This window comes from Myotis daubentonii, chromosome 7 (assembly GCF_963259705.1).
Source record: "Myotis daubentonii chromosome 7, mMyoDau2.1, whole genome shotgun sequence".
Taxonomy (NCBI): Eukaryota; Metazoa; Chordata; class Mammalia; order Chiroptera; family Vespertilionidae; genus Myotis; species Myotis daubentonii.
In genome coordinates this window covers 35,118,184-35,144,601 of record NC_081846.1, presented here as the reverse complement: position 1 = coordinate 35,144,601, position 26,418 = coordinate 35,118,184, and the positions used below count along the sequence as shown (strand labels likewise).

Genomic DNA, 26,418 nt, shown 5'->3' with positions numbered 1-26,418 from the left:
TGGCCCTCTGGGGAACAGTTGGGGTTACCTGGGTGGTCAGCAGCTGAGTGGAGACCATGGATGAGGAGAGGACCTTTGACCTCAGCTGCCTCTCTCTTCTTGTACAACAAGAATGTTGGTCTGGATGATCTCAGTTCCTTATGGTGGTAACAGTTCATGACTCTGTAGATTATGGCTTCCAGAATTTGTTTCTAAATATTGCTTTTATTTTAGAAATTAGTTGTAACCCAGACCCCAAAGCCAAGATTAAAATCAAATAAACTCAGAAAGTCTTGGAGACATAAAATATATCAAGAAGTGGATATTGTTTAGGTGAAAAAGGCCCAGTTTTAATGATTAATTTAAAGAAGTCCAAGAAATAAACACTGATGACTCGGGTGATAGTTTTAATGTTAATATTATGGTGCAACACCACGCCAAGTCCAGAATACAATACAAACCTCAGAAACAAAGGCAGAAATCAAGACAGATGGGTGCCAGCCACACACTGAGTTTTCCTCTTCTTTTCTCCCCAGCTGCCGAGAGCGATGCTGCCGACATTGTCTTCCTCATTGACAGCTCCGACGGTGTGACGTCTGAAGGCATTGCACACATCCGAGACTTTATCATCAGGATTGTCCGAAGGCTCAACGTTGGCCCCAATAAAGTGAGAATTGGGGTTGTGCAGTTCAGCAATGATGTCTTCCCGGAATTCCAACTGAAGACCCATAAGTCCCAGGCCACTGTGCTCGATGCCCTCCGCCGCCTGAGGTTCAAAGGCGGGTCTCCACTGAACACCGGCAGAGCTCTGGAATACGTGGCAAAAAATCTCTTTATCAAGTCTGCTGGGAGCCGGATAGAAGACGGGGTGCCCCAACACCTGGTTCTGTTTCTGGGTGGAAAATCCCAGGATGATGTTTCTGAGTTTTCAAGTGTGATACGCAACTCAGGGATTGTGAGTTTAGGGGTCGGAGACCGAAAAATTGACAGATCGGAGCTGCAGGCTATCACCGGCAACCCCAGACTGGTCTTCACAGTGCGAGAGTTCAGAGATCTCCCCAGTGTAGAAGAGAGGATCATGAACTCATTTGGACCCTCGGGGGTCACACCTGCACCACCGGGAGTGGACATACCCTCCCCCCCTCGGACAGGTATGAACTGTGGAACCCATGACTGTAGAGTATGACATCAATTGTTTTTCAACTGAGAAATGTAAATAGCATTTATTTGAATAATTTTCATCTCATAGGGTTGTTGCTGCAGATAGTATTAGAAAGTAAATACCAGAATAATAAACAGTTGAAATTGTAGAAGGAAACATCCCAGAAAGCATATGGTCACTGATTCTTCCATGAGATTTCCATGAGCTTCCGTGAGGCTAATGTAGCCCCACTGAAAGGTTCTATGAAGGTGCATTGAGGGGTAACCACAGGCTTGTTGGCTCTCAGAATAGGACAACATCATTGAAATTGGCCAATCTATGACCTTCTCTACTCTGATCTTGACCACTTGATATAATTGGGAAATTACCCCAAATGCCACTGATTTTCAGCAGGGTCCCACGAAGCTCTCAGCATACTGGCAGGCCATCCTCCAAAGGCATGGGGTCTGCTTCCCATTTTCCAATTTGTATCTGAAGCCTTTCCTTGCTCTGCCTCTAGCACATGTCCCCTGACTCCTGTCAGACATCATCTTTTGTTTTTGACCAGAGGAAAGTGTTCGATGGTATTTCCTAAAACACCTGAGGCCATGGACCACTGAATCCATAGTAGAGTACCATTTGGTAAGGGATAATGGGGACTCAGTTTCATGAGTTCTTGAGTCCTTTCCTTTTTGTTTCAGTGATTTATCATTTTATCTTCTTGTCTTTAGCATAACATGTTGAGGGCTGTGAATTCAGAAGCCGTAGAGGCATGGGATTGAGCTAAGGTGTTCAATGTGAATGAGTTACAGGAATGTCTTATGCCAATTATTTTAATTTATAGTTTGCTTATTAATGCGTGACTATGGAAACCAAAGTTCTCCTCCTTTTCATTCTGGCCCCTCTTAGATAAAAAGAAAGCAGACATTGTGTTCCTATTGGATGGCTCCATCAACTTCCAGAGGAGCAACTTCCAGGAGGTGCTCCACTTCGTGTCTGAGATCGTGGACACGGTTTATGGACAGGGCGACTCCATCCAGGTGGGGCTGGTCCAGTACAACTCTGACCCCACCGACGAGTTCTTCCTGAAGGACTTCTCCACCAAGCAGCAGATTATCGACGCCATCAACAAGGTGGTCTACAAAGGGGGGAGGCACGCGAACACCAAGGTGGGCATCGAGCACCTGCGGCTGAATCACTTCGTGCCGGAGGCAGGCAGCCGCCTGGATCAGCGGGTCCCTCAGATCGCGTTTGTGATCACCGGTGGGAAGTCCATGGAGGACGCTCAGGAGGCGAGCCTGGCACTCACCCAGAGAGGTGTCAAAGTGTTTGCGGTGGGCCTGGGAAACATCGACTCCGTGGAGGTCGGGAAGATTGCGTCCAACAGCGCCACGGCCTTCCGTGTGGGGAACATACAGGAGCTGTCGGAGTTGAAGGAGCAGGTGTTGGAAACTCTGGACGATGCCATGAATGAGATCTTGTGTCCGGGGGTGACGGATGTTTCCAAAGGTAATCCTTTTCCTGAGCACGTTTCCCATCCAGTCTTGTTGATGTGACTTAGTGACCTAGGTCCCTGGCGCTGGCCTGTGGCTTCCTTAAGCATTGCTCACTTCAGGCATTTCCTCATCTCACTGAGGGTGGGGTCCTAGTGGGCACCTCGCCAGGTCTCGGATGTTCTTCAAAGAGTGGAAGCTTGCCTTTCATGCCCTTATAAGATTTACCTTTCTCCCTATTCTCTAATCCCCCAAATAATTCAGATGGTCCTTGTTTCTGTTTGTAGCCTTATTATATGAATTATGTGAGACCAGAGTATTTGAGTTCTCATGTTCAGGAACTTGGGAGGCATGTAAACAGCATCTATATGTCATGCCAAAATTGATTAATATCATGAAAAGAGCAACAGATTAAAATGGCCTACTGTTCTGGTTCCTAACAGTCAGCACCGGTGTTCCCTGTGAGAGAGGCTGGTCTAATTTCTTCTCAAAGCTCATCCATAGAAGATCTCATTTTGCCCTTGAGCATGACATCTGGCTCATGTCCTGGGGTTGTGCCTGTACTTTGAACTCACCTGTGCAGCCCCTCTCAGAGCTCATTGCCTGCTTTCTCCCTTTATAGCCTGTAATCTGGATGTGATTCTGGGGTTTGATGGTTCAAGAGATCAGAATGTCTTTGTGACTCAGAAAGGCCTTGAGTCTAAGGTGGACATCATCCTGAATAGAATCAGCCAGATGCAAAGACTCAGCTGCAGCGGCGGCCAGATGCCCACCGTGCGGGTGTCTGTGGTGGCCAACACGCCCTCGGGCCCTGTGGAGGCCTTCGACTTTGCCGAGTACCAGCCAGAGCTGTTTGAGAAGTTCCGGAACATGCGCAGCCAGCACCCCTACGTCCTCACTGCGGACACGCTGAAGGCCTATCAGAGCAAGTTCAGGCAGTCCTCGCCCGACAGTGTGAAGGTGAGCAGGGCCCATGTTCAGGTTCTTGTGCCATATTTGGACTTGCCTCGTCAGGAGGAACACCTTGTTGTCCCCTAAACACTCTTCACATTTGATGGGTTGCTCATGCCTGTATTCAACTCATGACATTTCGAAGTGTAATTTCTCCCTTGTTTTTATAATTTTACTTAAGCTCTAAAAAAATCCTCATAATCAGAAATTAAGTTTGAATAACTTTAATTTGTGATTAATTTATATTTATAGTCCTACCCATTAAATAGTTCTGTTCTCTATACATATTTCTCTCCCTGTGTGTATATACATATGTATTTATTATGTGCACATACACACATACACACGATTTCTAGAAATGACATCACATAACTAGGAGAATGAGATAACTGTTCTTATTTTCATCGCTGCTTGTATTTTTGAATAAATCAACCACTGCAATCCCTTCACTTTCCACCTGACTAACTGCACAAGAGCAGAGAGCTACGAACATGGGGTGGTTGGCCCTCAGTTTTCTCAACTGTAAGATGAGGGGTTTGAACTGGCTAAGTTCCCTTACCAGGCTCTGTGATGCTTCTTTTTAATTTCGGCTGGAGTTTGACACCCCCACCCTTTAATTTCAGGTGGTCATTCATTTTACTGATGGGGTGGACGGAGATCTGGCTGATTTACAAAAGGCGTCGGAGGAACTTCGACAAGAAGGTAGATTCCGGGGCTTTCTAAATGGGAAGTGGAGACGTGGGGGAGGCAGACACACTATTCTGCTGGGGAGACAGGAATTGCTTACCGAGTCCTTGGGGCGAGCTCCTCCTTGGCATCTTGGCTCTCAGTTGCCTGCCTGGGGCTATGGGAAGGGGCTACCAAGGATGCCATACATACCACAGACTAAGTCCTAGCACGGGCCCCGCAGGTTCTTAGACTCATTCAGGTGGTGCAACATCTAGAAAGCATGGTGCTATTGCAAAAGAACATGAAGATTTGCTTCATTTAGCCACATCCCATAAACTAGGGATTAATTTTGTAGCAGTTTGCAGTTATCACAGCTCAACAAGACTACAGCATGAAGTAAACACATACTTTAATAGAAAGTAAATAACAGCATACTTTCCAAATTAGGGTGACTGGTTAAGCTGCGGTGCCTATTACCGGATGTAATATTTGTCTGTCCATGACTTTGGAATTTGGTAGCTCTGACTACCAAAAAGTAGATGTCCACACCAGGGGGTTAAGAAGGACTTATAAAGCATACATTATCATAAGAACATTCTGTGTATTGCTCGTTTTTTCCCTGAGCCATGGAGATAAGAACGCTCCGAACTGATTTGGGGGATGTGGTACTTTTAATTTTTTCCACATTATATCTGTGTGAGGTAGGACCAGAGTTTGAGAGTTTATGCATACACTTCATGGTGTCGCTTCCTGTATTTTTATTAACCAGTTGACTTACTGACACATCTGAGACCATTGCTCTGAGGAGTTCCAAGCACTTCAGAGTAGTTGACTAGCTTGATTAAACATGGTTCAGTTACAGGGCAAATTATATACTAAAGTTTTCTTAAAAAAACACCAAAACACCCCAAAAGACGTTGTGGCTCTCAGGGCCTAAGGAAGCCCTTGGAAACACGCCCATCCTTGCAGGTGTCCGAGCCCTGATCTTGGTGGGACTGGAGCGCGTGGCCAACCTGGAGCAGCTGATGCAGCTGGAGTTTGGGCGAGGGTTCACGTACAACAGGCCTCTGAGGCTCAACTTGCTGGACCTGGACTACGAGCTTGCGGAGCAGCTGGTGAGGTTTACGTCTCCACACACACATCAGTGCAGATGCCACAGCGTTTGGCTTCTCAAGACAATGAAGTCAGGGAGATGGGAGAGGGGCTTCTGGGTGGGTGATTTAACCCATTAAATACGCTTGGGACCTGCCTTGTTGCCATAACAAGTATGAGTCCTCGAACTGGAGATACTTGGGAGCTGGAGCGGCCACGAGCTGGGCCCCGGTTGCCCAGGCGTGCGATGTTGCCGCCTTGGCATTTCCTCGGCTCCCTTTCCTGAATGTTTTCATGCCTAATTGTTGAGAAGGCAAAGGGTTGAGATTGCCTGTTCCCAAACAGAGAGTGTCCTCAGGAAGCTTGCACGATGAAACAAGAATGTGCAGGAAAGGAGGATCACTTTTGGGCAGAGAAGTGCTTTGATTGTCGTCCCTTCCAATTTCCTGTGGAGCAAATGAAGGCGCCATTGGGGCTCCTCAGCCTCTCTCAGCTGGAGATTTGGGAGTGTGGGTGGGGCCCCTGGGAGATGTGGGCTGAGTGGTTGACCCTGAGGTCCTTTGGGGGTGGCAGCAGTGGGGCGTGGGACGAATGGACTCTGCCCTCCCTCTCTCTGTCTTCTTCCCAGCACAGGAATTAGGATTTTTGAAAACTGGTGGGAGGACGTTGAGTTAGGGGATGAGTCTGGGATGTGGGAGACAGTGAAAACTAGGAAGCTCATTGTCAGAAGCACATTTGACCTCCATGGGTTTAGTAGATGGGCATGGATTTTGGGTCTGCGCTTCACCATGCGAAGTCCAGGCTTGGGGTGGGAAGGGGCATCCAGGGTGTGTGATGGGCCATAGAGGCACTGGTGACCCAGAGTCGCGTGCTTGTGGCTAGAGGCAGGACTGCCTGTGTCTGCCCACACCAGACTGCCCCCAGGCCTCCTCCAGGCTGGCGCCATAGTCCATGACTCTGACCGTGGTTCTGAGGTAGAGCATATGGATCTTCATTTTGGAACCACCTTCTGACCTGACCATCTGCAATTCCTTTGTTTTGCTCCTTGGAGCTTAAAAATACACAAGTTATACTTGCCATTTGAAACTTGACTATGTAAGTTGGAATCTTCTAGAAATAAGGCCCAGCCTGAGGTGACATTGTGAATAAGGTTTATTCTACTTTGGTTGCTCTTTTGTCTCCTACTAGTAACTTCCCTCCCCCATCTTGATGGTTAAGCCACTAAGCTGGTCTGTGAGTGAATGTTGTGTGGAGGTGCCTGCATTTCACCATGGAATCCACATTAGATCTTGACCTTTAGGGCACATATATGTTTTTTTGGAGGCTTATTAAGACTTGAACTTTTTCGTTACTTTTTGGCAGGACAACATCGCTGAGAAAGCTTGCTGTGGGGTACCCTGCAAATGCTCTGGACAAAGGGGAGACCGAGGACCCATCGGCAGCATCGGGCCAAAGGTGTGGCAGCTTTGTCCTTTTCTTATACCTGAGGCTGGATTTCAGAAGTCCGTCCTGACCTTGGCTAGAGATGGGGAAGGGGAGGGGGGTGGGCCCCAGGTTATAGGACAGAAGATCCGATGAGCAGACTCACTGTGGATGGTCAGCTGGGATGCTCAGCATCTGCCTCAGTTACAGGAAATGGACAGGATTTCTGGGTAGATCAGGAGCCTTAAAGATCCTGCTAGAAAGAATAATTTCATTGAAATAATGCATAGAAAACTGTTAAGTTCAGTGGAGCACCTAAAGTCATGCTGAATTTTAACACTACTCTACTGCGGGGAGGGAGAGGGGGGGATCAGGGAGATGCTTACATATAGAACAGACCCTTTCAAAACCCATGGATTTAACCCAGGAACCGATTTATTTTGTTGTAGGGTATTTCTGGAGAAGATGGCTACCGAGGTTATCCTGGTGACGAGGGTGGACCCGTAAGTGAAGTTGTTTTATTCCTGAAATTGTTATTCCCTCCTTGTCCTTTGTTGGGGTTGGATTTCAGTGTTCACAATCTGTTTGGTTATCCCACTGAGAAGACATTAATTTATGACTTCCTCAGCATCTTTACACAGATTTCTACGTGATGGAAATAGTGTGATGCCCCAAGTGTGACAGGAGTGGCTACGGAATGCGGCTTCCACTCCTTCCGTTCCTCAGGGCAGGGTTAGTGCCTCGGAGGCAGAGGGCCACTGTTTCCGGCATATTCAGTGTCTGCTAAGCTCCGATACTCAAGCAGAGATGGGAATGGGTGGGAGCGGGGGACAGGAGAACCCTGATCAGGCTATAATTGGGGTGATGCCCTTTAGGGGAAGTCTTCCAGAGAAGGTTTGGATGGTCCATAGTCTCAGGGCCCAGTTGAGGATCTACAGAGCCTTTGGGAAACGGTACCAGGGACAGACATGGTCTGAGAGGCTTTGAGACCCTGGAAGAAGGCCCAGCCCTGGAAGTAAAGGGCCCCACAGGGAGCAGGTGAGGTCATGGGGTCTCAGATCCCAGTGCCAGCGTCAGGGCTGGGAACAGCCTCATTGGAGAGCCAGGAGCCAGGGCCACACAGAAGGGTGGTTGGACCAAGCATTTCTAAGGGGGCCCAGGTCCCACCCAGAACTGGTGCCTGGCGGCCCCCTTCCTCCAGGGAAGCTGTGCACCGGGCCTGGGGGACAGGGATGCTGGGGTCCCTCAGCTCAGGCAGCATTCCTGGCAGCAAATCTGCTTCGAAGGCAGAGCTTTCACCGTGCTGTGGATCCAGTGGAGACGTAATGACCAGAAACCTATGTCTCCCCTGACAGGGCGAACGTGGGCCTCCTGGTGTGAATGGCACTCAAGGTTTCCAGGGCTGCCCCGGCCAGAGAGGAATAAAGGTACAGTGTGTGTGTATGTGTGTGTATAGTGGGCGGGGGGACACGTGTGGGGACCACAGCATCAGCCCATCTGGGAAGGGAAGGGTCAGCAGCATGTGCAGAAGTGGACAGTTTCTCCAAGTGCCTGGGGGAGGATGGGGCTTGGGTCTCTCTGCTCTCAGCATCCAGCTGCTGGGGCCTGTCCTGGGAAGGCAGCCCATAGTCTGGTGGGTTCAGAGCGCAGGCTGCACTGGGAAGGGAGCCTGGGAATGCAGAAATAGTTTCCTATGGAAACAGGCAGCCGCCAGGAAACCATCACGAGGACAGACAGGACGTGGGCCAGGGCGGGGAGAAGGCCAGTGCCCGTGGCTTCAGCCCCAGTAGAAGCCAAGGAGATAGGGCAGCAAAAGAAAGGGAGAGACCACTGCACTTGCCGGTCCTTTGCATGAAATACTTGGATTCAAGGGCTGATGAACTTTCTCCTTCATTTGCTGAAGTTTGAGAGCCGGTGGTGAAGGGAAGGCCACCAGACTGCAAAGTCACAGAGGGGCCTTGGGGCCCGGTCCCTGGCTCTCAGGGACCACCCTCCTGGCCAGGGAGCCAAACTACCCAGTGCCCAGGTCCAGGAAAATTAGTTTTATGACCTCCATGCGATGGTGAGAGGACAACCCAAACAAATCAATCTCCAATATTAAATTTTCAGCCAAGATGGCCTTCACTGGGGTTGGGGCAGCGCTATCCTGTGGCTCAGGGACCAGCCTCCAAAAGGAGCTAATGTGTCCTCTTTCCCTTACTTTCCAGGGCTCTCGAGGATTCCCAGGAGAGAAGGTACTCAGCTTGTTTTCCTTTTTCTATTGAAAACTTTCCCAGCGTTTCTCATTTCTTCTTTGTCTGAAAGCCATCTACACTCACCTGTGTGTCTTGTCCCCTCGCAGGGTGAATTGGGGGAAATTGGACTGGATGGTCTCAACGGGGAAGATGTAAGTGACTTTGTGCTCTAAGTCCTAGCAGCTTTGGTCCTGAAGATTCCAGGGACTGTACTCAGCCTCTGGGAGCCGCTGTGCCAGGAATGACGTGTTGTCGTTGTCTTTGGCAGGGAGACAAAGGCGTGCCTGGTTCTTCCGGAGAGAAAGGGAATCCCGGGAGAAGGGTAGGTGCATTTCCACTGCTGCTGGGACGGAGGAACTGTCAACATGTCACTGAGGGACTAGGTCTCTCACTGATGTATGTTAAGACCACTTCCTCTGAGACCTCCCCTGACCTCCTCTGGGCTGCATCCCTCTGTCCCTGGCAGCTGTGACAGATTACATTATATTGTCTTGTTTGGAGACTATCTCACAGGGCAGGGACTGAGTTTGTTTTGTTGTAAATAAATCCCAGTGTCTGCACAGAGAGGATCCCTAATAAATATTTGCGGATTACCTGAACAAATTGTAAATATTTGGAAGTCATTTTACCTTCATGGCCAATGAGAAAATGCTTGACATTGGTCTATTTAGATTTGTGAGTTGAAGAATGGGATTTTAAGAATGAGACAAAAATGTGTAGTTCTATTTAATGGTTAGGCTCCACATGTGTTTTTTGTTAGGGTGACAAAGGACCTAAAGGGGACAGAGGAGAACGAGGAGACGCTGGAATTCGAGGGGACCCGGTAAGAATTCCTCATGGACAATTTGAGACCCGAGTCTGGGGAAGAGGGCTGTGGGAACAGAGGGCTGAAAGGGGGAATTTTACTTTTGATTCTGCTTTAAAACTTGTTGATAAAAGATGTGGTTTGTCCTTTCCCCTAACTTTGGGGTTGCTGGGGACGTGTTTGCTGTGTGGCTGTGGAGAGAAGTGTTTGCAAGGCCTGTCCTGGGAAGACATGAGGATTTCCCTAAAATGCGGTCTCAGGACTCTTAATCCAGCTGGACCGGGTGGTCAGGAAAAACATGAGTGAGGACATGAATACAAGGCTCTGTACCAGTCCCACTGGACAGATCCCATTCAGACAGCATCTATCCCACCCTCCCTGGCCCTGACTGTGCGTCGGCCAATCATTCTTAGCCCCAGGGAGGACGGTGCCCCGGGCCCTCTTGCCTTGTCCTGTCTAGGAGGATAGAAGCCTGGCTCAGGGATGGTCATTTGCTTGCACTTACAGAATCAAAGACGAGAAAAGCTACAAACACCTTTCTTTTCCTAAAGCAAACTTAGGGTGTCTTTTCCTGCCCATGAGGCTCATTCCCTGACCTGTGTTGTTTTCAGGGTGACTCAGGACGGGACAGCCAGCAGAGAGGACCCAAAGGAGAAACCGGAGACATTGGGCCCATGGTACGATGCTCTACGTTCCTCGCCTCCCTGTGCTGAGGGCCAAGACACAAAACCCACGTGGGCCCGTCCCCAGCCTAGAGGCCATGGAAGTGGCCTTTCAGGCTGTAGACCTAAGAGGTCGGGAACAGAGGGTCCCCGAAGCCCATGTGCATCCCTGTGAAGGAAGTCTCCGCCGGGGAATGGAGCAACCCTTCCAAGGGGCCCTCCAACCCCCGGGTGTTCACAGAAAGCGCTTGTCAAGCCAGAGGCTTGTGCTGTGGGAATGCGCCTGAGCATGATGCACCCACAAGGTTATTTGGGTGACCCCCTCTGTGTATCAGTCCCATCTCCCGTGGTGTCTTGGGCAATATTGCCGCATTAGATGCTCTTCTCTGCAGAGGAGAATCTCACACGTTTTCTCTCCCACACCAGGGCCTCCCTGGGAGAGACGGCGTGCCTGGAAGGCCTGGCGATCCCGGCAAGGACGTGAGTGCCTCTGAGGGCTGTGGGCTCCCTGATATTAGGGTGCCACCTAGATCCTAAACCCCCAAACCCTGCCTGGGGCAGAGCTACTCAGCTACTTCTTATTAAGAAATTTCTGAAACTATTGTCACCCAAATCGTGCTGCTTAGAGAAATCTCCCATTCTTATCTTTTGTTCTATGCTCCGTCTCTTCTCCCTCCCCCAGACCTGCTTCCTTCCCATCCCAGAAAACACACTGAACAGACGCTTTAAAAATATTATCTTTACTGCTCTAGGAAATTTGGCCAGATTTTATCCCACTAAATATTTAAAAGATCCAAATGAAGCATGAATCTGGGAGGAGTGAGGGAATGAGGGCAGGAAGGCTGACGGAGTCATATGCTTGTTGGTTTTATAACTGTTTGTGTGTGATGGTGTGTATGATGGTGTGTGTGATGGTGTGTGTGTGTGTTTGTGTGTTCTGCTGGAACCCAAGCAATGAAATTAGACTCTGTTTTCTAGAGAATTGCATCTCACAGTGGCTTTTAAAAATACATATATTTTATTGATTTCAGAGAGGAAGGGAGAGGGAGAAATAGAAACGTCAATAATGAGAGAGAATCATTGATCAGCTACCTCCTGCATGCACCACATTGGGGAGGGAGCCTGAAACCTGGGCATGTGCCTGATTGGGAATTGAACTGTGTGACCTCCTGGTTCGTAGGTTGATGCTCAATCACTGAACCACACTGGCCAGGCTCTCAGTGGCTTCTTAAGACACATCAGAAATATGAGCTGCAGCAGCTCACCGCATGCCTAATCTTTGTTCTTGTTGATGAGTTCATACCTAAAGCCAAAGGGACACAAAGTAGTTGGAAACTTCTAGGGCCCAGAGGTACTCAGAGCCTGAGGTGGGAGGAGATGGTCCCTGTATGCGGAAGAGTGCTTCGAATTTGTAATCCTCAGGGGCCAGTTCAGGACGCTGGTGGATGCCCAGCCATGTCTCTGCTCAGAGACTGGCTGGGGCTATGCAGCTGGTTCCCGGTGGTAACGATGTTTTAAGGGCTGAACCGTGGGACGATTGGGGAGAGCATGTGACATGAGGGCTTTCAGAAGAAATGACTCTACATCCATAGTCAGATGACATGCTGTGGGCATAATTTCGTTTTTAAAATTCAGAAGAAGACTTAATATTTGAAAATGCTTTCTTAATAGTTCTGAGTATTATTTTTGAATAATGCTGCTGAGCTATATAATGAAAAAGCAACGGGGAGCCACCCAATTGTTATAATGTGCCATGTACCTGTTTGTGAGGAGGGCCAAATCTGGTTTTCGTGACAGACAGTCATGCATGCAATTCGTTTTCATTCTGTGCACAGGTGACACTTGGGTTTGGATTCAATACAGTCAAGGGCTCTTGTGGACTCAGTTGCCTCCTTAGCATCAGGATGAGGCCCAGAGGTGTGGCCTCGTCCTTCCCTGGGACCTCACTGTGTCAGGCCCAGGTCCAGACAAAGCGCATCCTTCTGTGGGGCTACCTCGCTCCTCACACGGCCCCTTAGGGCTTCTACAGGCTGCCTCTGGCCTGAGCAATGAGTCATTGAGCACTAGTGGCCTCTGGACATACTCTAGGCTGTCCCCTTTGGGAGGGGCCAGCCAGATTGCTATCCTGGAGGATTGACCTGGTCCCACCCCTCCCCGACTTGTCCATATGTTGTCCATGGAAAGAGGCCCAAGTCTTCCATTAAAGAAGCTGCCACAACAGTGATTAATAGCAAAAGCTGTTGTCCCAGAAGATCCCAGGCTGGTCTGTTGGGAGTGGAGACTGTGGTCTTTGGGTGATACAGCAATCGGTCAAGCCCAGTAACCGCTGGTTGTTACAGTCTCCAGAACACAACTCCTAACCTTGCAAAGATTTATCCAGGACGTTCCCATGTTCCCATCCCAAACCTCCCCACCACAGAGGAAGTAATCACAATGGGGGAATTAGCAGATAACTTACTCAGCGAGCCCACATCTATTTGGACTGAGGGTCACCCCTAGAGCATAGATGCAGATGTTGCCAAGACATGAGCCCAAACTAAGCACCCCTGGGCTCACAGGTTCACGCATGTGCCCTTGGCTGCTCACCTACCAGAGGATCTGTTATACTTGGCCAGCAGGGCGTGGAGAGTCTGGGACTCCCTTCCATGATAATTAACGTATTATGATGACTTCTCCCGACAGTCAGAAAAAATGGTAGAAAAATAGACAGCTTGACATTCCCCTTTCACATTCCTTATTTGAAATTGGCTGAGACTACGCAGCCAGGAGTCATTATTTTGCTTGGCAGGTCTGAAGTAATTCTCAAAACTTCCACTTGGGTGACTAACAGGGCAGCGTGGAGGCAAAGCTTGACTGAGATGAGGCAGGAAGGAGTTTCCTTGGGGCTGACAGGGCCTGGCACACAGTGGGTGGCAGATGAATGTGTGGGTTAAGTCGGGCAAAGTCTGGGCTTGGTCCCGTCTCCCCTAATGGTGTGTGTGACTTCTCCTGCAGGGCGGCTATGGCCGAAGGGGACCGGCAGGAGCTAAGGTAAGCCTCGGAGCTGGCGCCTCTTCTCTGTCAGCACAACGTAACTCACCATGTGCTCTAATGGACTGTCCTCCTGTCCACCTCCCACCCACCAGCTAAAACTTCCTCTGTCCTTCGCCATCAAGGCTTGTAGCTCAATCAGCAGCTACCACCTTTTCCTAGCTCCTTAAATTTGGCCTCTTCTAATGAACTTGTGACAATGATTGACAGTGGGGGCACGGTCGGGGGGGGGGCGATGAAGGGAAAAAGACAGATGGAGGAGGAAGTTCCTGGGCATCTCGTTCACAACATGCCCACTTATCCAGTCATTAGCTTTGAAGTCGCTCGTAGAGTTGGGATTATGGCCCTGTTCCCTCACCCAGATGGGACTTTGGAACAGAGAGCTGACATTGGTATAAACTATCCTGACCCCACCCTGCAACTTCTCTTTCTTCTTTCAAGGGCAACAGGGGTGGTCCAGGCCAGCCGGGCTCTGCAGGAGAGCAGGGGACCAGAGGTGCACAGGTTGGTACCCAGGGAGATTGCATGCCCTTTGCTATTTCCCCAGATGCTCTTGTATTTTTTTAAAAATCAAGGTGAAAATTTTACAAAATTGAACACAAAATTCATCATTTACAGTGAACAATTCAGGGGGGTTTAGTACATTCACAATGTTGTACAAGCATCACCTCTGGTCTAGTTTCAAAGCATTTTCATCACCCCCAAAGGAGACCCTCATAGTACCCGTTACGTAGTCACCCCTCGTCTCCCCTCATCTCCCCATCCCCAGCTCAGGTTTCTTTTCTGTCTCTATGAATTTGCCTATTCTTGACATCTCATGTACATGGAATCAGCTTCTCTCACTGAGCATAATGTTTTTTAGGTTCTCCATGTTATAGAATGGGACAGGGCTTCACTCCTTTTCATGGCCGAGTAATATTCCACTGCATGGATAGACCACAGCTTACTTCTCTGTGCATTGGTTGATGGACATGGGTAGTTTCCACCTTTTGGAGACTGTGAATATTGCTGCCGTGAACATCGTGTACACATTTGTGTTTTTTAAAACTAGCTTCCCCATTCTTGTTCTGGGCTGGGGCTGCTATTCCTCCAGTGGAGATAAAGTGTAATCTCTGGGGACCTCGCTGGCAGTGGGAGTGAGGCTCTGGGCTCTGTGGAAAGTGCAGAGGTCATCTGAGCTTCCTCCTGGAGTGTCTCCTCAACACAGCACTGACCTTGGCCCTTTCCTCTTTCAGGGTCCAGCTGGTCCCACCGGCCCTCCAGGCCTGATCGGAGAACAAGGCATTCCTGGCCCTCGGGTAAGTGCATCTCAGCTCACCCCTCTGTGTGGCTAAGTGGACCACGCGGGGCCCGCGCAGGCTGGGGTTGCGTGGGGGGTATTGCTGAGGGCAGACCTTCCTTTTTGTCTGACTCTTTGGTGACACTGACCCTGGGTTGACCTCAGTCCTCACAGCCAGTGTATGTGCGGAAGGAAGAACCCTGTTTCCTTGGTGCCCCAGGCGCGTCTAGGCCCCAATGCTGCTCCTTCCCAACATGGGCCAGCTGGGCTCAGCGCGGCAGGATGTGCCTGTCCCCGAGGTCTCAGCGTGAAACGGCATAAATGTAACCCAGTCCACCGAAATGCTCAGATTATGACAAATGGTTTCATAATCGCCTCTGGAGATTGGCTCTGAGGTTCGCTCTTTTGTGGATGGAATTCTCCATCCTCCAGTTCAGCACAGAAGATGTTCCTTAAATCTGCTGTGACTGCAGAATTCAACATCTCAGCTGTTAGTGATGATGGGCGGACATGTGGCTACAGCCGAGCTGGGACCAGGTGTCCTACACACCTGCTGTCCCTGGTGTGCGATAGGATACTGTGGGAGCCACCCTCCCATCTGTTGCAGAAAAGAGCAGTGACTGAAAGCTGGCAACGCACCGGCCTGCTGCTCCCTAAGGGCACAGATGTGCTTTGCCTCCCCGTGGAAGCAGGAACTCGGCGAGAGCCGTTGTGTCCTTACGCCTCCCAACTTCGAAACCTGATATTTACCTATTTTTAAAGCCGTTAGTTTTTTTTGCCAATATTTATTTTAGCTCTTATTAATCAAGAATCTGAGACGGAATATGGATGAGGCAGAGCTCTTGCAATAATTACTGATAACGGAGAGCTGGTTTCTGCCATATTCGTGGGGTCATTCCTGTGCTCACTAGGCTTGCCACATGCAGGACACCGATTCATTCCTTCACTCAACGGATAAGGGCGCACAGGTCTCCACACCTGTATAACCACAGGCAGGACAAAAGACACATCAAATCTGGGTGCTTGTCCTCCCGTCAGGGACATGGGATATGGATGTACGTGGGAAACTGCACCGTTGTGCAAACTGGCCTAGGGTCACACTAACACTGTGAGTTGCACAAGCCATGTGTGTTTGCAGTTGTGTCTCCAGCACCGTGGGTGGCACTAAGTACTGGGGCTCTGACCCCCGGGGACTGGGGGAGAGGCGGGATTCAGACCCTTAGGCTTGGAAGGCGAATTTTCACTGACACTCCTCTTCTCCCACTGCAGGGGAGCGGAGGGACCGCAGGCCCTCCGGGAGAACGTGGCAGAACCGGGCCGCTGGGAAGAAAGGTTTGTCTGGACAAAGGTGGAGCTGGTTTCTGGAGGTCAGGCCCAGCCAGCCCCCCAGGCAGCCTCTCCCTCGTTTGCCAGCCTGTCTACCTGCTTCATTTGCACATCCCTTCGCCTCCCCTCTGGTCTTTCCCACCCAGCCTCCCTGTTGAGAGCCGCTTGACCACCAGGGAACACATGGCTCATGTTCAGTGGGTTGGCTTTCTAGTAGCCGGGACTTGCCAACAGCTGTAGTTGTCTGATCTGCTCCTATGAACCATGGCCACAGTTCAGCATCTCGGGGCAATCAAAACGGGTGTGTGTGTGTTGGGGGGCAGGGCAGGGGGGGGGGTTGCGGCACATAGCACAGCACCAGACTTGCTGAACACACTTTGTTTGAATATTAGTGGTCCACACTGCTGCTCTGCTGACCACGTTGAGCTTATCTAAGAGCCCTGACTATCTGAGAACCTCCTTTCTACAAACCTTGAGAAAAACCACAATTTAACATAACCAGTCTGAAAGGACAGCATTTTCTCAGCAAAAGAAATGTGTTCCTGGGAGTCCAGAATTATTTTTTTCTGCCTCTTGTTGGTGTTGGGTTTCCCTGTATCATCTTCTCCTCCTCCTCCTCCTCCTTCTTCTTCTTTCTCTCTCTCTCTCTCTCTCTCTCTCTCTCTCTCCCTGTCAGCATGTCCCCATGCCATGTTTATGAAGAGGCCACACACCTACCTCCCCGATTCTTCTCCAGGAGTCGACTCATGAACGTTGTCACTGAAGAGATCATTTTTATCAAAATTCAAAAGTTGAAGTTGGCAGTAGCATCACCTAGAACGATAGGGCTGGACTCTCATTTCAAATGGGCCTGGGCCCTCAGGTGTCTCAGCTTTCTCTCTTGTGTGCAGGGCGAGCCCGGAGATCCAGGACCAAAGGGAGGAATCGGGAACCGGGGTCCCCGTGGGGAGACGGTAAGATCAATATACGCTGTTGTCGCTAACTCTTTGCTGAAATGCCCAGGAAGCGGGAGGTGGGGCTTGTGCCAGGCTAGCCTTTGCCAATGCAAATTAGTTTCTTTCCAAACAGAGGTAACTCAGTAGTTGCTTCTCTTGTCATTGGGGATGTGATTGAAAATAGTGAAACCTGCTGCTTATAACCAGCAAATAAATGTCAAATAAGGTTTGACCGCCTCATCTTCGGGCTTATGAATGCTTTGTGAGCACTTCCACATGGAGCTTTTCTGCAAAGAAATACACGTCCTTGGGTTCAAATGGAATTGGGTTTGATAAGGTCTCAAGCCAGCTTGAAACAGTTCCCTTTGAATGAGACATCCCAGGAATAGAAATCGCTACCTTGATAACGCATTTAAAAATTGTTATTTAAAATGATCTTGTAGGATATATTTCTATGCAAGAAAAAGAAATCTGCAGAATGTTGGTAATTTTTCCTAAAATAAGCCAGTATACATAAAAACCAGAGGAACTGACCAGGTTGATCTGTCTTATGATCCCTAAAGCTTTAAAATATTTTCCTTGTGAATGTAACTTCTCTACAGTGAACTGAAGTTTAAAAAAATCCATTTCCATTACTCTTAGTTTCAGAAGCAGAGGGAAAAAAGTCAAACTTAAAATCCATTCAAACTATCAAAGAAAATCTCTTTCTGATTCTGTTTCTATAAATTTGAGGGCAATGGCTCTTCCACTGTTGATGTCCATTTGAAACTGTAAATTAATTAGCAAGTTCCACGCATGTTTTAGAGATATTGATGCATGTTTCATATAACTTCTGATTGAAGTAATTGTGTGCAGTCCTAAAAGCCACTATGAGAAGGTGACAGGGACAGATGTGAGAGTCCGGGAGGAGGTGTTCGGAAAGAAGATAGTCTAGTGCCGTGGTCGGCAAACTGCGGCTCGTGAGCCACATGCGGCTCTTTGGCCCCTTCAGTGTGGCTCTTCCACAAAATACCATGTGCGGGCGCACACGGACAGTGCGATTGAAACTTCATGGCCCATGCGCGGAAGTAGGTATTTTGTGGAAGAGCCACACTGAAGGGGCCAAAGAGCCACATGTGTCTTGCGAGCCGTGGTTTGCCCAGCCGCAGTTTGCCGACCACTGGTCTAGTGGGATGATCTATGCAGGGGAGGGACACAGGGCGGGGGGAAAAGGTCTGAGCACAGACCACTCAGGAGGGTATGGGAGAGTCAGTCCCGTGTTTTTGCTTTGAAGTCGAATTAAAGATTCATAGATACACAGAGTCAAGGTGACCTTCAAGAGTCCTTTTAACTCTAAGATTCCTAGGTTCAATGAGTCTTTGATTCCACCTGCAAGCAGTATCTTTACCAACAACCATAGTGGATCTGTAAATAGGTGGGCCCACCAGTACCATTTGCCACAGGAGTGCTTTAAGCCCACCCTCTTACAGATAAGGCCTTGTTCACACCTGGAAGATGGTGTAGGAACAGGAACAATGCCTTAAGCTATACCTCAATCTGGGAACTTTTCAGGGACTCAAGGACCCTGCTCAGGGCTTTAGACAGAGGTGGGTATGGCATGCCCAACATGGTAACCTGCAGTAATGCTGTCTTTCCACAATTAGGGAGATGATGGTCGAGATGGGATTGGCAGTGAAGGACGCAAAGGCAAAAAGGTATATACGTCCGACATATTGTATTTTTACAGAACCCTTTCTCAAAATTTTATTGTGATATAGTGAATTTTTTCTCTTGATGACTCTATAAATATATGTATTTTTTTCTTCTCAGGAATAATTTATTTTAGATAAATTTAAATTGAGACCAAATATTGAGTCGTTTATTTATCTTTTATAGGGAGAAAGAGGATTTCCTGGCTACCCAGGTCCAAAGGTAAATATTCCCCTGGTGGTTACACATTGCCATGGTTTTAGGATGCGTCTAGTGTGTCCATGGGCGGCAAAGCAGAACATCTTGGTTCTAGTCTTGGGTCAGCCACTTACGGACTGAGTGACCTTGGGAAGGACCACTCTCTAAGTCCCTCATCTGTCCAATGGAGATGACAGTATGCACTTGTCATGGTACTCCTGAGGATTAAATGAAAATGCAATAAAATACTTTGTAGACCTTAAAATGATGTATCTTCATGATGTTATTATTACTGATTCAACAAGCTAAGGCTAAACCTGCAAGACACACATGCACTAGTAACCCAGTGGGAAAGTAACCAAAGTCAGCCATTTGGCTGCTCCGGGAAGTGTGGTCCAGATGCCCCAGGAACCCTCGGCTACACCTTCCATTCTAGAGCTAATGTACCGCCTCCTGGCTCTCTTCTCAGGGTACCCCCGGCGACCCAGGAACAGGGGGAGCACCAGGACCCAAAGGCATCAGAGGTCGAAGGGTAAGTTTGCCTGGACCGTGGCTGCCACAGGAATGAGAATGTGTGGGAGGCTGGCCCAAACCTGACGCCTCCACCACTTCTGAGAAAGTTCTCCTTTGTCACCTGCAACCTGGCCAGTGATAGCATGGGGTGGGAGCAAAGGAATCCTAAGCCAAAGGCCCATGTTTTCAGGACCACCTGTGGCTATGGCTGTGTTTTCCCCCTTCTGGGGAGACCCCGAGAGCCCCTTCTTGTAACACATTTCAAGGGTCACAAGTCCATGGTTCTCTCCCTGCATGGCACCAGGGGGACTCAGGTGTCAAAACGAGTAATGTCAGAGTCCATGTGCCCACATTTGGTCTTATCCACCAGATGGGGAAGCAACAGGGTGTCAGGGGGTGCGTGCTGTGTTTATGCGGGCCCCAGGCTCAGAGGCAAGCCAGGCTAGGACCCTGTGCTCCCGCCTCCCATCATGATAGAACTCCTCTTCCTTAAGCTGCGTTTGGTTCGGCATTCCTCTCTTCAGGGGATGTTTACTCACCCCCTTAAAATTGCACTGTGTCTTGAATGAACAAATTGTGGCCTAGATACAGGTAAAAGTTTCTAATAGTTATTTTTAGCCTAAAATGTAATTAAACTCACCATAATTGTCCTGTTCATTTGCTCAGTGAATACAGTCAAATTAGATCAGTTACTGCTTAAATGAAGGTGGGGTTTGTAAACATTAAATTGGTTGTCTGCACCAACAGCGACCTAATTAATTATCAGCTACTGATTTCTTGTGCATTCCTGGGCAGCCTCATTCATGGTTCATAGGGAAGCACCTGCCTTCCCTAACCTCCCAGAGTGCACAGTTGTGAGAGATGCACATGAGTTTTGTGAGAGTCTCTTGTCCTTACATTTGAATCTTGGAGACACAGGAATCCTGAAAATGAGAGCTTCCCTGTGGTGATGGGGGGCGTCGGGTTAGATCATCTTCACCCCCCTTTCCAACGGTGGGAGCTGCGAATGTTCCTTCCTTTGCCACAGCTGAATGGTGCTTGTCTGCCCCTTGCAGGGAAATTCAGGGCCTCCAGGGACAGTGGGACAGAAGGGAGACCCTGGCTACCCGGGACCATCTGTAAGTACCTGCCGGTTCCCATGAAGCTGCCCGTGGGGTGGATGCCTTGTGTGTGGTCCCTGAAAACTTTCCACTATCTCCTTCTCACAAAGACGATGTGCTGCATCTTTGTTGTTATTGTTGTTTCCTTTTAACCACTTCCCATCTGACACCACAATGAGGAAAAGAGCTCTTGAGCACGTGGCACTCTGCAATCCAGGGCCTACTTGCGGTTTGCCTCTACGATTCCCTGGTGTAGTTTCCTTGTCTGAGGCTTGTGTAGGGAACAAAAGAAAGAACACACCATTTTAGCTCTTGATTGCAGCTTGTGGGAGGACATAATTATGTCAGACCTTGATTTAGGGAATACTTCCTTTGGTCTGTAAAACCCCCAAGTGAGCTACCGATTCAGCAGTTGGAACCCGTTTGTCACCTGGCCGCCTGGAGCCAGGAGGTGTCCCTCTGTGGCCCCTCCATAAAATCTCTTCATTACCAATCTCCTTGTTTCCTTCCTTGAATTCCCCCTCTCCTGTCTCCTTACATTGACATTGATGAAGTTCAAAGAAGAATGAACCAATAACTCAGGAATGGAAAGTCACTCCTAGAAGAAGGTTAAGGGATTACCCTGGGTGAACCCAGGAGAAGAAGGTTGAGTTGGGTGTTCAGTGAATAAAGCATTCAATGGGAGATCAATATGCCAGTTACTGTGGGGACGAGCCGGTAGGAACAGCCTCTTGGAGAGATGCCCAAGTGGCCCACGAGGCGACTGCTTGGCCATCAGGGGGACACATGCTGGGACGTGATGACGAGGGCAGCAGAGGGTCCCTGCCTGAGTGGAATCAGCAGGTGCTTTAGACCTGGAGTGATGGGCAGGTAGGAGGCTCCCCACTGTCCTCCTATGGACAGGGTGGACTGGGCTAGCAGGTGGAAAGAAGCCCTTCTCTCAGAGAGATGGTGGACTCAAGCTCATATGTGTTGTCTATGTGAATTTGTGGAGCTACTCCCTTCACCAGGGGGACACTCTTTGTCCGCCTAGTCTTCTCCCCTTTGTCCTTTGAGCCGTGAAGTCTAGTGTACAGGGAGTCTGAGAATGAGCCAGGTCCCACCTCTGCTTCCTCTGTCATGTTTCTGTGAATCGAAGACTGTTCCCTTCATCCTACGTCCCCCATGTCAGCCTGTCCTTCCTTGTTTTTCAGGGTCACAAAGGCAACAGAGGCGACTCGATCGATGTAAGTTGCATGCATGCAGCACAAGTCATTGTCTGTAAGTCTTTTGTCTGCTGTCCTTACACCTTCTTTTCTTCCTTTTAAAGCAATGTGCCCTCGTTCAGAGCATCAAAGATAAATGTCGTAAGTACATGGTTTCCGGCTGTCAGGGGCACGCTTTTATTTTGACATAATGAAGTTCTCATACGGTGGAGTGACTTTCCCTCTCTCTGTTCCTTTGTAGCTTGCTGCTATGGTAAGTTCATTTCAGTGGTGTGACTTCCTTCGAGGAAAGAAGACCCCTCTTCCAGTAAGTAAAGTTTGTCTTTGAAACCCCTCCCCCTTTCCAGGGCCCCTGGAGTGCCCCGTGTTCCCCACGGAACTGGCCTTTGCTTTGGACACCTCTGAGGGGGTCACCCAAGATACCTTTAGCCGAATGAGGGACGTGCTCTTGAAAATCGTGGGCGACTTGACCATTGCCGAGAGCAACTGCCCAAGGGGGGCCCGCGTGGCGGTGGTCACCTATAACAACGAGGTGACCACGGAGATCCGGTTTGCCGACTCCAAGAAGAAGTCCGTCCTCCTGGACAGGATCAAGAACCTTCAGGTGGCTCTGACGTCCAAGCAGCAGAGCCTGGAGACTGCCATGTCCTTTGTGGCCAGAAACACGTTCAAGCGAGTGAGGAATGGATTCCTGATGAGGAAAGTGGCTGTTTTCTTCAGCAATAAGCCCACGAGGGCATCCCCACAGCTCAGGGAGGCTGTGCTGAAGCTGTCGGATGCCGGGATCACGCCCTTGTTCCTCACCAGCCAGGAGGACCGGCAGCTGATCAACGCCCTGCAGGTCTGTGCCCGGCTGCTCTGTGACACCTCCTGGTGTCCTTCTTGGGTTCTGGGAAGGTTCTCAGGCATGGCCTCCCCCCCCCCCAATGGTGTATCCATGACCCACAGTTTCTAGAAGGTCCTGGAGGACACTGATATGCTGAGAACTTCTCTAGTCGGGTTTCCAGGACAGCATCTGGCTCCGTCACCAGGTCCTAGGCTCCCTCCTCATGTGTTGGAGGGAAATCTCCCAGGGTGACCCTGGAGGTCTTCCATTTCCTAGTGAGGTCCCCAGACATTGGTGAGTCCAGCTCCCCAGGGTGTACCGCTGCTCAAACCATTCTTCAGCTGGGCTGGCACCCAAGGATCCGCTTGTGACATGGAAACGGGCAACCTTGTCATTTGCTTCAATAACTTGTTTGTTACACTTAATCAATGATTATTTTCTCATTGTAAATTCTGGGCTTCTTGTTCAAGGGGGTGGATGGCGGGCACGAAGGGAGAGCTGGACCAGGAGTGAGGAGGCCCTGGCTCTGTTATCAGTCTACTCAGCACCTCGCTTTAGGTCTCTTACAGTAACGTGGTCACGTCATTTCACCTCTCCATGGCTTAGATTACTTACCTGTAGAAGCTGAGGCACGTTGAGACGGGCTCCAAGATTTGTACTTTCAACCTGGACAGTCTATGGTTTTCTCATTGCCTGTGTCAGCGAGAGGCAGCTGGGTCATTGCCAACATTTCTCAAGGTTTATTCTCCAAACCGCAGGCCAGTTGGGGCACAGAGCACTGGGCGTGGGATCCTGCATGGGCCACCAGCCATGTGCTCTTGTAAGGGGCGTGCTGTGTGGGCCGAGGGACCCAGAACCACACATGTGTTTAACAACATAGTTTCAGCAAGTTCGAAAAATGAATTATTCATTAATTGAACTTAATTATTCATTAAATAAACAACTAGTGATGGTGTGCTGTGGTGGGCGGGAATTGTGAATCCTCTGGAAATGATTTAATCACTGCCTTGTCATTAAATCCCTTTTGAGACCTGGGAGAGAGATGAAGCAACAAAGCTAGTGCTTCCCAGTTATTATTATTGCAGAAAGTGATGATATGATTTAAGGCCCCCTATTCGATAGAGGCTAGACCAGGCATTTTACACACATTACCAAACTTAATCCCTCAAATAATTCTGTTGAGAATTTACTGTCATCCCATTTTATAGCCAAGGAAACTGAACCCCGGAGAGGCTAAATAATCTTGCTTCAGGTTCAGCAGAAAGTGCAGGAGTGGAATTCAAACTCCAGCTCATTTCAGCAGAAGAAAACCTGTGTTTTTCTACTAAACGCAGTGACTCTTCTAACCTCCCCTCTAAAACAGTGAAAAGATACTGAGCCTCTGGGAAGTTTGTTTTATTGATGTGACTCTAATTTATTGTTCAGCTATATTTTGCAATAGTTACTGATTTTGAACATTCCTACTGAGTGTTTCCTTTTTTTTTTTTTTTTTTTTTTTTACCAGATCAATAACACGGCTGTGGGGCACGCACTGGTCCTGCCCGCCAGGAGGGACCTCACGGACTTCCTGAAGAACGTCTTGACTTGTCACATTTGCTTGGGTAAGGTGCTTCTCCAACGGGCACATCTGTCCAGTTGCAACTGCAGAACATACACTCCATGGAGGGACATTTGAGCACATCACTGTCATCCGGGTAAAGGGCTGGAGTTAAGTGAAGATTCATGGAGCCTGTTACTTACCATGTAGACACTACATGGTAGTTTACATGTTTAAAGTAGAGCCTCAAAACAGAGCTTCCCTTAGATGGAAAATGATTCGTTTTATAGGTAATGAAGGAGAACATGGGTTCTACTTCAATTTTTGACCTTGGAGCCTAGATTTTAATTATCTGGCTTTGGGACTTTCTAGAGTACATTTCTTCAAACAGTGGCAAAAAAAGTAAGGTTCCTTTCTTTCCCTCCCCTCCCTATACTTTCCCTCCCTTTCCTTTCCCTCCCTCCCCATCCCTTCCCATCCCCTCCCCTCCCCTCTCCTTTCCCTCCCCTCCTCCTTCCTCTCCTCCCCTCTCCTTTCCCTCCCCTCTCCTTTCCCTCCCCTCCCCTCCCTTCTCCTCTCCTTTCCCCATCCTTTCCCTCCTCCCTCCCTCTCTCCCTTCCTTTTTAATGCCAATGCCACAGAATACCAACAAAATTTAACTTGTTTTATTTAGTAAGCATTCTATGATGAAAATGGGAATCTGACCACAACAATATTGACCAGATATAACTAGATTTCTACGTCCTGTGACAGTTTCAGCTGTCCGGGCTCCCAGCAGATTGATTGGTCAGATCTCGCTGCGGAGTCCCAATATAACGGCTGCCATGCTTCTTTCTAGACATCTGCAACATTGACCCATCCTGTGGATTCGGCAGCTGGAGGCCTTCTTTTAGGGACCGGCGAGCAGCAGGCAGCGATGTGGACATCGACATGGCTTTCATCTTAGACAGCTCTGAGTCCACCACCCTGTTCCAATTCAATGAGATGAAGAAGTACATAGGATACCTGGTCAGACAGCTGGACCTGAGCCCTGACCCCAAGGCTTCCCAACACTTTGCCCGAGTGGCCGTGGTGCAGCATGCACCCTATGAGTCCATGGGCAATGCCAGTGTGCCACCTGTAAAGGTGGAATTCTCCCTGACGGACTATGGCTCCAAGGAGAAGCTAATGGATGCCCTGGGCAGCAGGATGGCACAGCTGCAGGGGACCAGGGCCTTAGGCCGTGCCATTGACTATACCGTAGATCATGTCTTTGAAAGTGCACCCAACCCACGGGACCTGAAAATTGTGGTTCTGATGCTGACAGGGGAGGTACAGAAGCAACAGCTGGAGGAGGCCCAGAGAGCCATCCTGCAGGCCAAATGCAAGGGGTACTTCTTTGTGATTCTGGGCATTGGCAGGAAGGTCAACGTCAAGGAGGTATACAGCTTTGCCAGCGAGCCAAGTGATGTCTTCTTCAAGCTTGTGGACAAGTCCACTGAGCTCAACGAGGAGCCTCTCATGCGCTTTGGGAGGCTGTTGCCGTCCTTTGTCAGCAGTAAGTCCTGAGTCAGCATCGTGGGCCAAGCTTTCTGCCAGCCCACACCCTTGGGCAATGGGGGGGAGGGGCACGGGCATGGGAAAGACAACTAGTGTAATGATGTTTACTTTTTCATTCGTTCAACAGGTAGGTATCAACACCCACAAGTCCCAAAACACTTTAACTTGCCAGGGTTGGCAGTGAGCACACAGACAGAGACCCTGTCCTTGTTCACTTGTTTATTCAACCAAGTTCCATTGAGCACCTCCCAACCATAGACAGTGTCCCTGAGAGTTTATAGTCTAGATGGCAGATGGGTCAAGTGCACATTTATTATGCATGATGTAATATCATGGCATGTCACAGAGAAGTATATCTTTTTTTTAAAAAAATATATTTTATTGATTTTTTTACAGAGAGGAAGGGAGAAGGATAGAGAGTTAGAAACATTGATGAGAGAGAAGCATCGATCAGCTGCCTCCGGCACACCCCCAACCAGGGATGTGCCTGCAACCAAGGTACATGCCCTTGACTGGAATCGAACCTGGGACCCTTCAGTCCGCAGGCCGACGCTCTATCCACTGAGCCAAACCGGTCAGGGTGAGAAGTATATCTTGATCAGGCTCATGGAAGCTTCTAGAAGAACTTGCCACCAACCCCGCCCTTGGAAACCTCTGGGTCTTTGCTGATGTGGCTCCCCCAGAGTGCTCTCCACCTCTGCTTCAGCAGCAGTTCCACATTCATCTTCCAAACTCACCTCCAGTTGCCCCTGCTCACCATGGATGCACCTCACTCCCAAGGCTTACTTGTTGT

At 49.2% G+C, this 26,418-nt stretch overlaps 1 protein-coding gene across 5 annotated transcripts in view; it reads left to right on the top strand.

Annotated features, from left to right (window-relative positions):
- The window catches only part of COL6A3 (collagen type VI alpha 3 chain), a 74,529-nt gene that overhangs the window by 35,117 nt on the left and 12,994 nt on the right, over positions 1–26,418 (top strand). For all 5 annotated transcript variants that reach the window (XM_059703643.1, XM_059703644.1, XM_059703647.1 and 2 more), the window contains 29 exons: positions 516–1,130; positions 2,030–2,629; positions 3,236–3,573; positions 4,188–4,266; positions 5,203–5,348; positions 6,688–6,780; positions 7,197–7,250; positions 8,103–8,174; positions 8,955–8,981; positions 9,089–9,133; positions 9,250–9,303; positions 9,742–9,804; positions 10,398–10,463; positions 10,875–10,928; positions 13,443–13,478; positions 13,920–13,982; positions 14,714–14,776; positions 16,027–16,089; positions 16,974–17,036; positions 18,662–18,712; positions 18,894–18,929; positions 19,375–19,437; positions 20,474–20,536; positions 21,712–21,744; positions 21,828–21,864; positions 21,965–21,976; positions 22,071–22,564; positions 24,054–24,150; positions 24,925–25,623. In XM_059703643.1, coding sequence (XP_059559626.1) covers positions 516–1,130; positions 2,030–2,629; positions 3,236–3,573; positions 4,188–4,266; positions 5,203–5,348; positions 6,688–6,780; positions 7,197–7,250; positions 8,103–8,174; positions 8,955–8,981; positions 9,089–9,133; positions 9,250–9,303; positions 9,742–9,804; positions 10,398–10,463; positions 10,875–10,928; positions 13,443–13,478; positions 13,920–13,982; positions 14,714–14,776; positions 16,027–16,089; positions 16,974–17,036; positions 18,662–18,712; positions 18,894–18,929; positions 19,375–19,437; positions 20,474–20,536; positions 21,712–21,744; positions 21,828–21,864; positions 21,965–21,976; positions 22,071–22,564; positions 24,054–24,150; positions 24,925–25,623 — 4,179 coding nt within the window. The remainder of the gene's footprint in view (positions 1–515; positions 1,131–2,029; positions 2,630–3,235; positions 3,574–4,187; positions 4,267–5,202; positions 5,349–6,687; positions 6,781–7,196; positions 7,251–8,102; positions 8,175–8,954; positions 8,982–9,088; positions 9,134–9,249; positions 9,304–9,741; positions 9,805–10,397; positions 10,464–10,874; positions 10,929–13,442; positions 13,479–13,919; positions 13,983–14,713; positions 14,777–16,026; positions 16,090–16,973; positions 17,037–18,661; positions 18,713–18,893; positions 18,930–19,374; positions 19,438–20,473; positions 20,537–21,711; positions 21,745–21,827; positions 21,865–21,964; positions 21,977–22,070; positions 22,565–24,053; positions 24,151–24,924; positions 25,624–26,418) is intronic.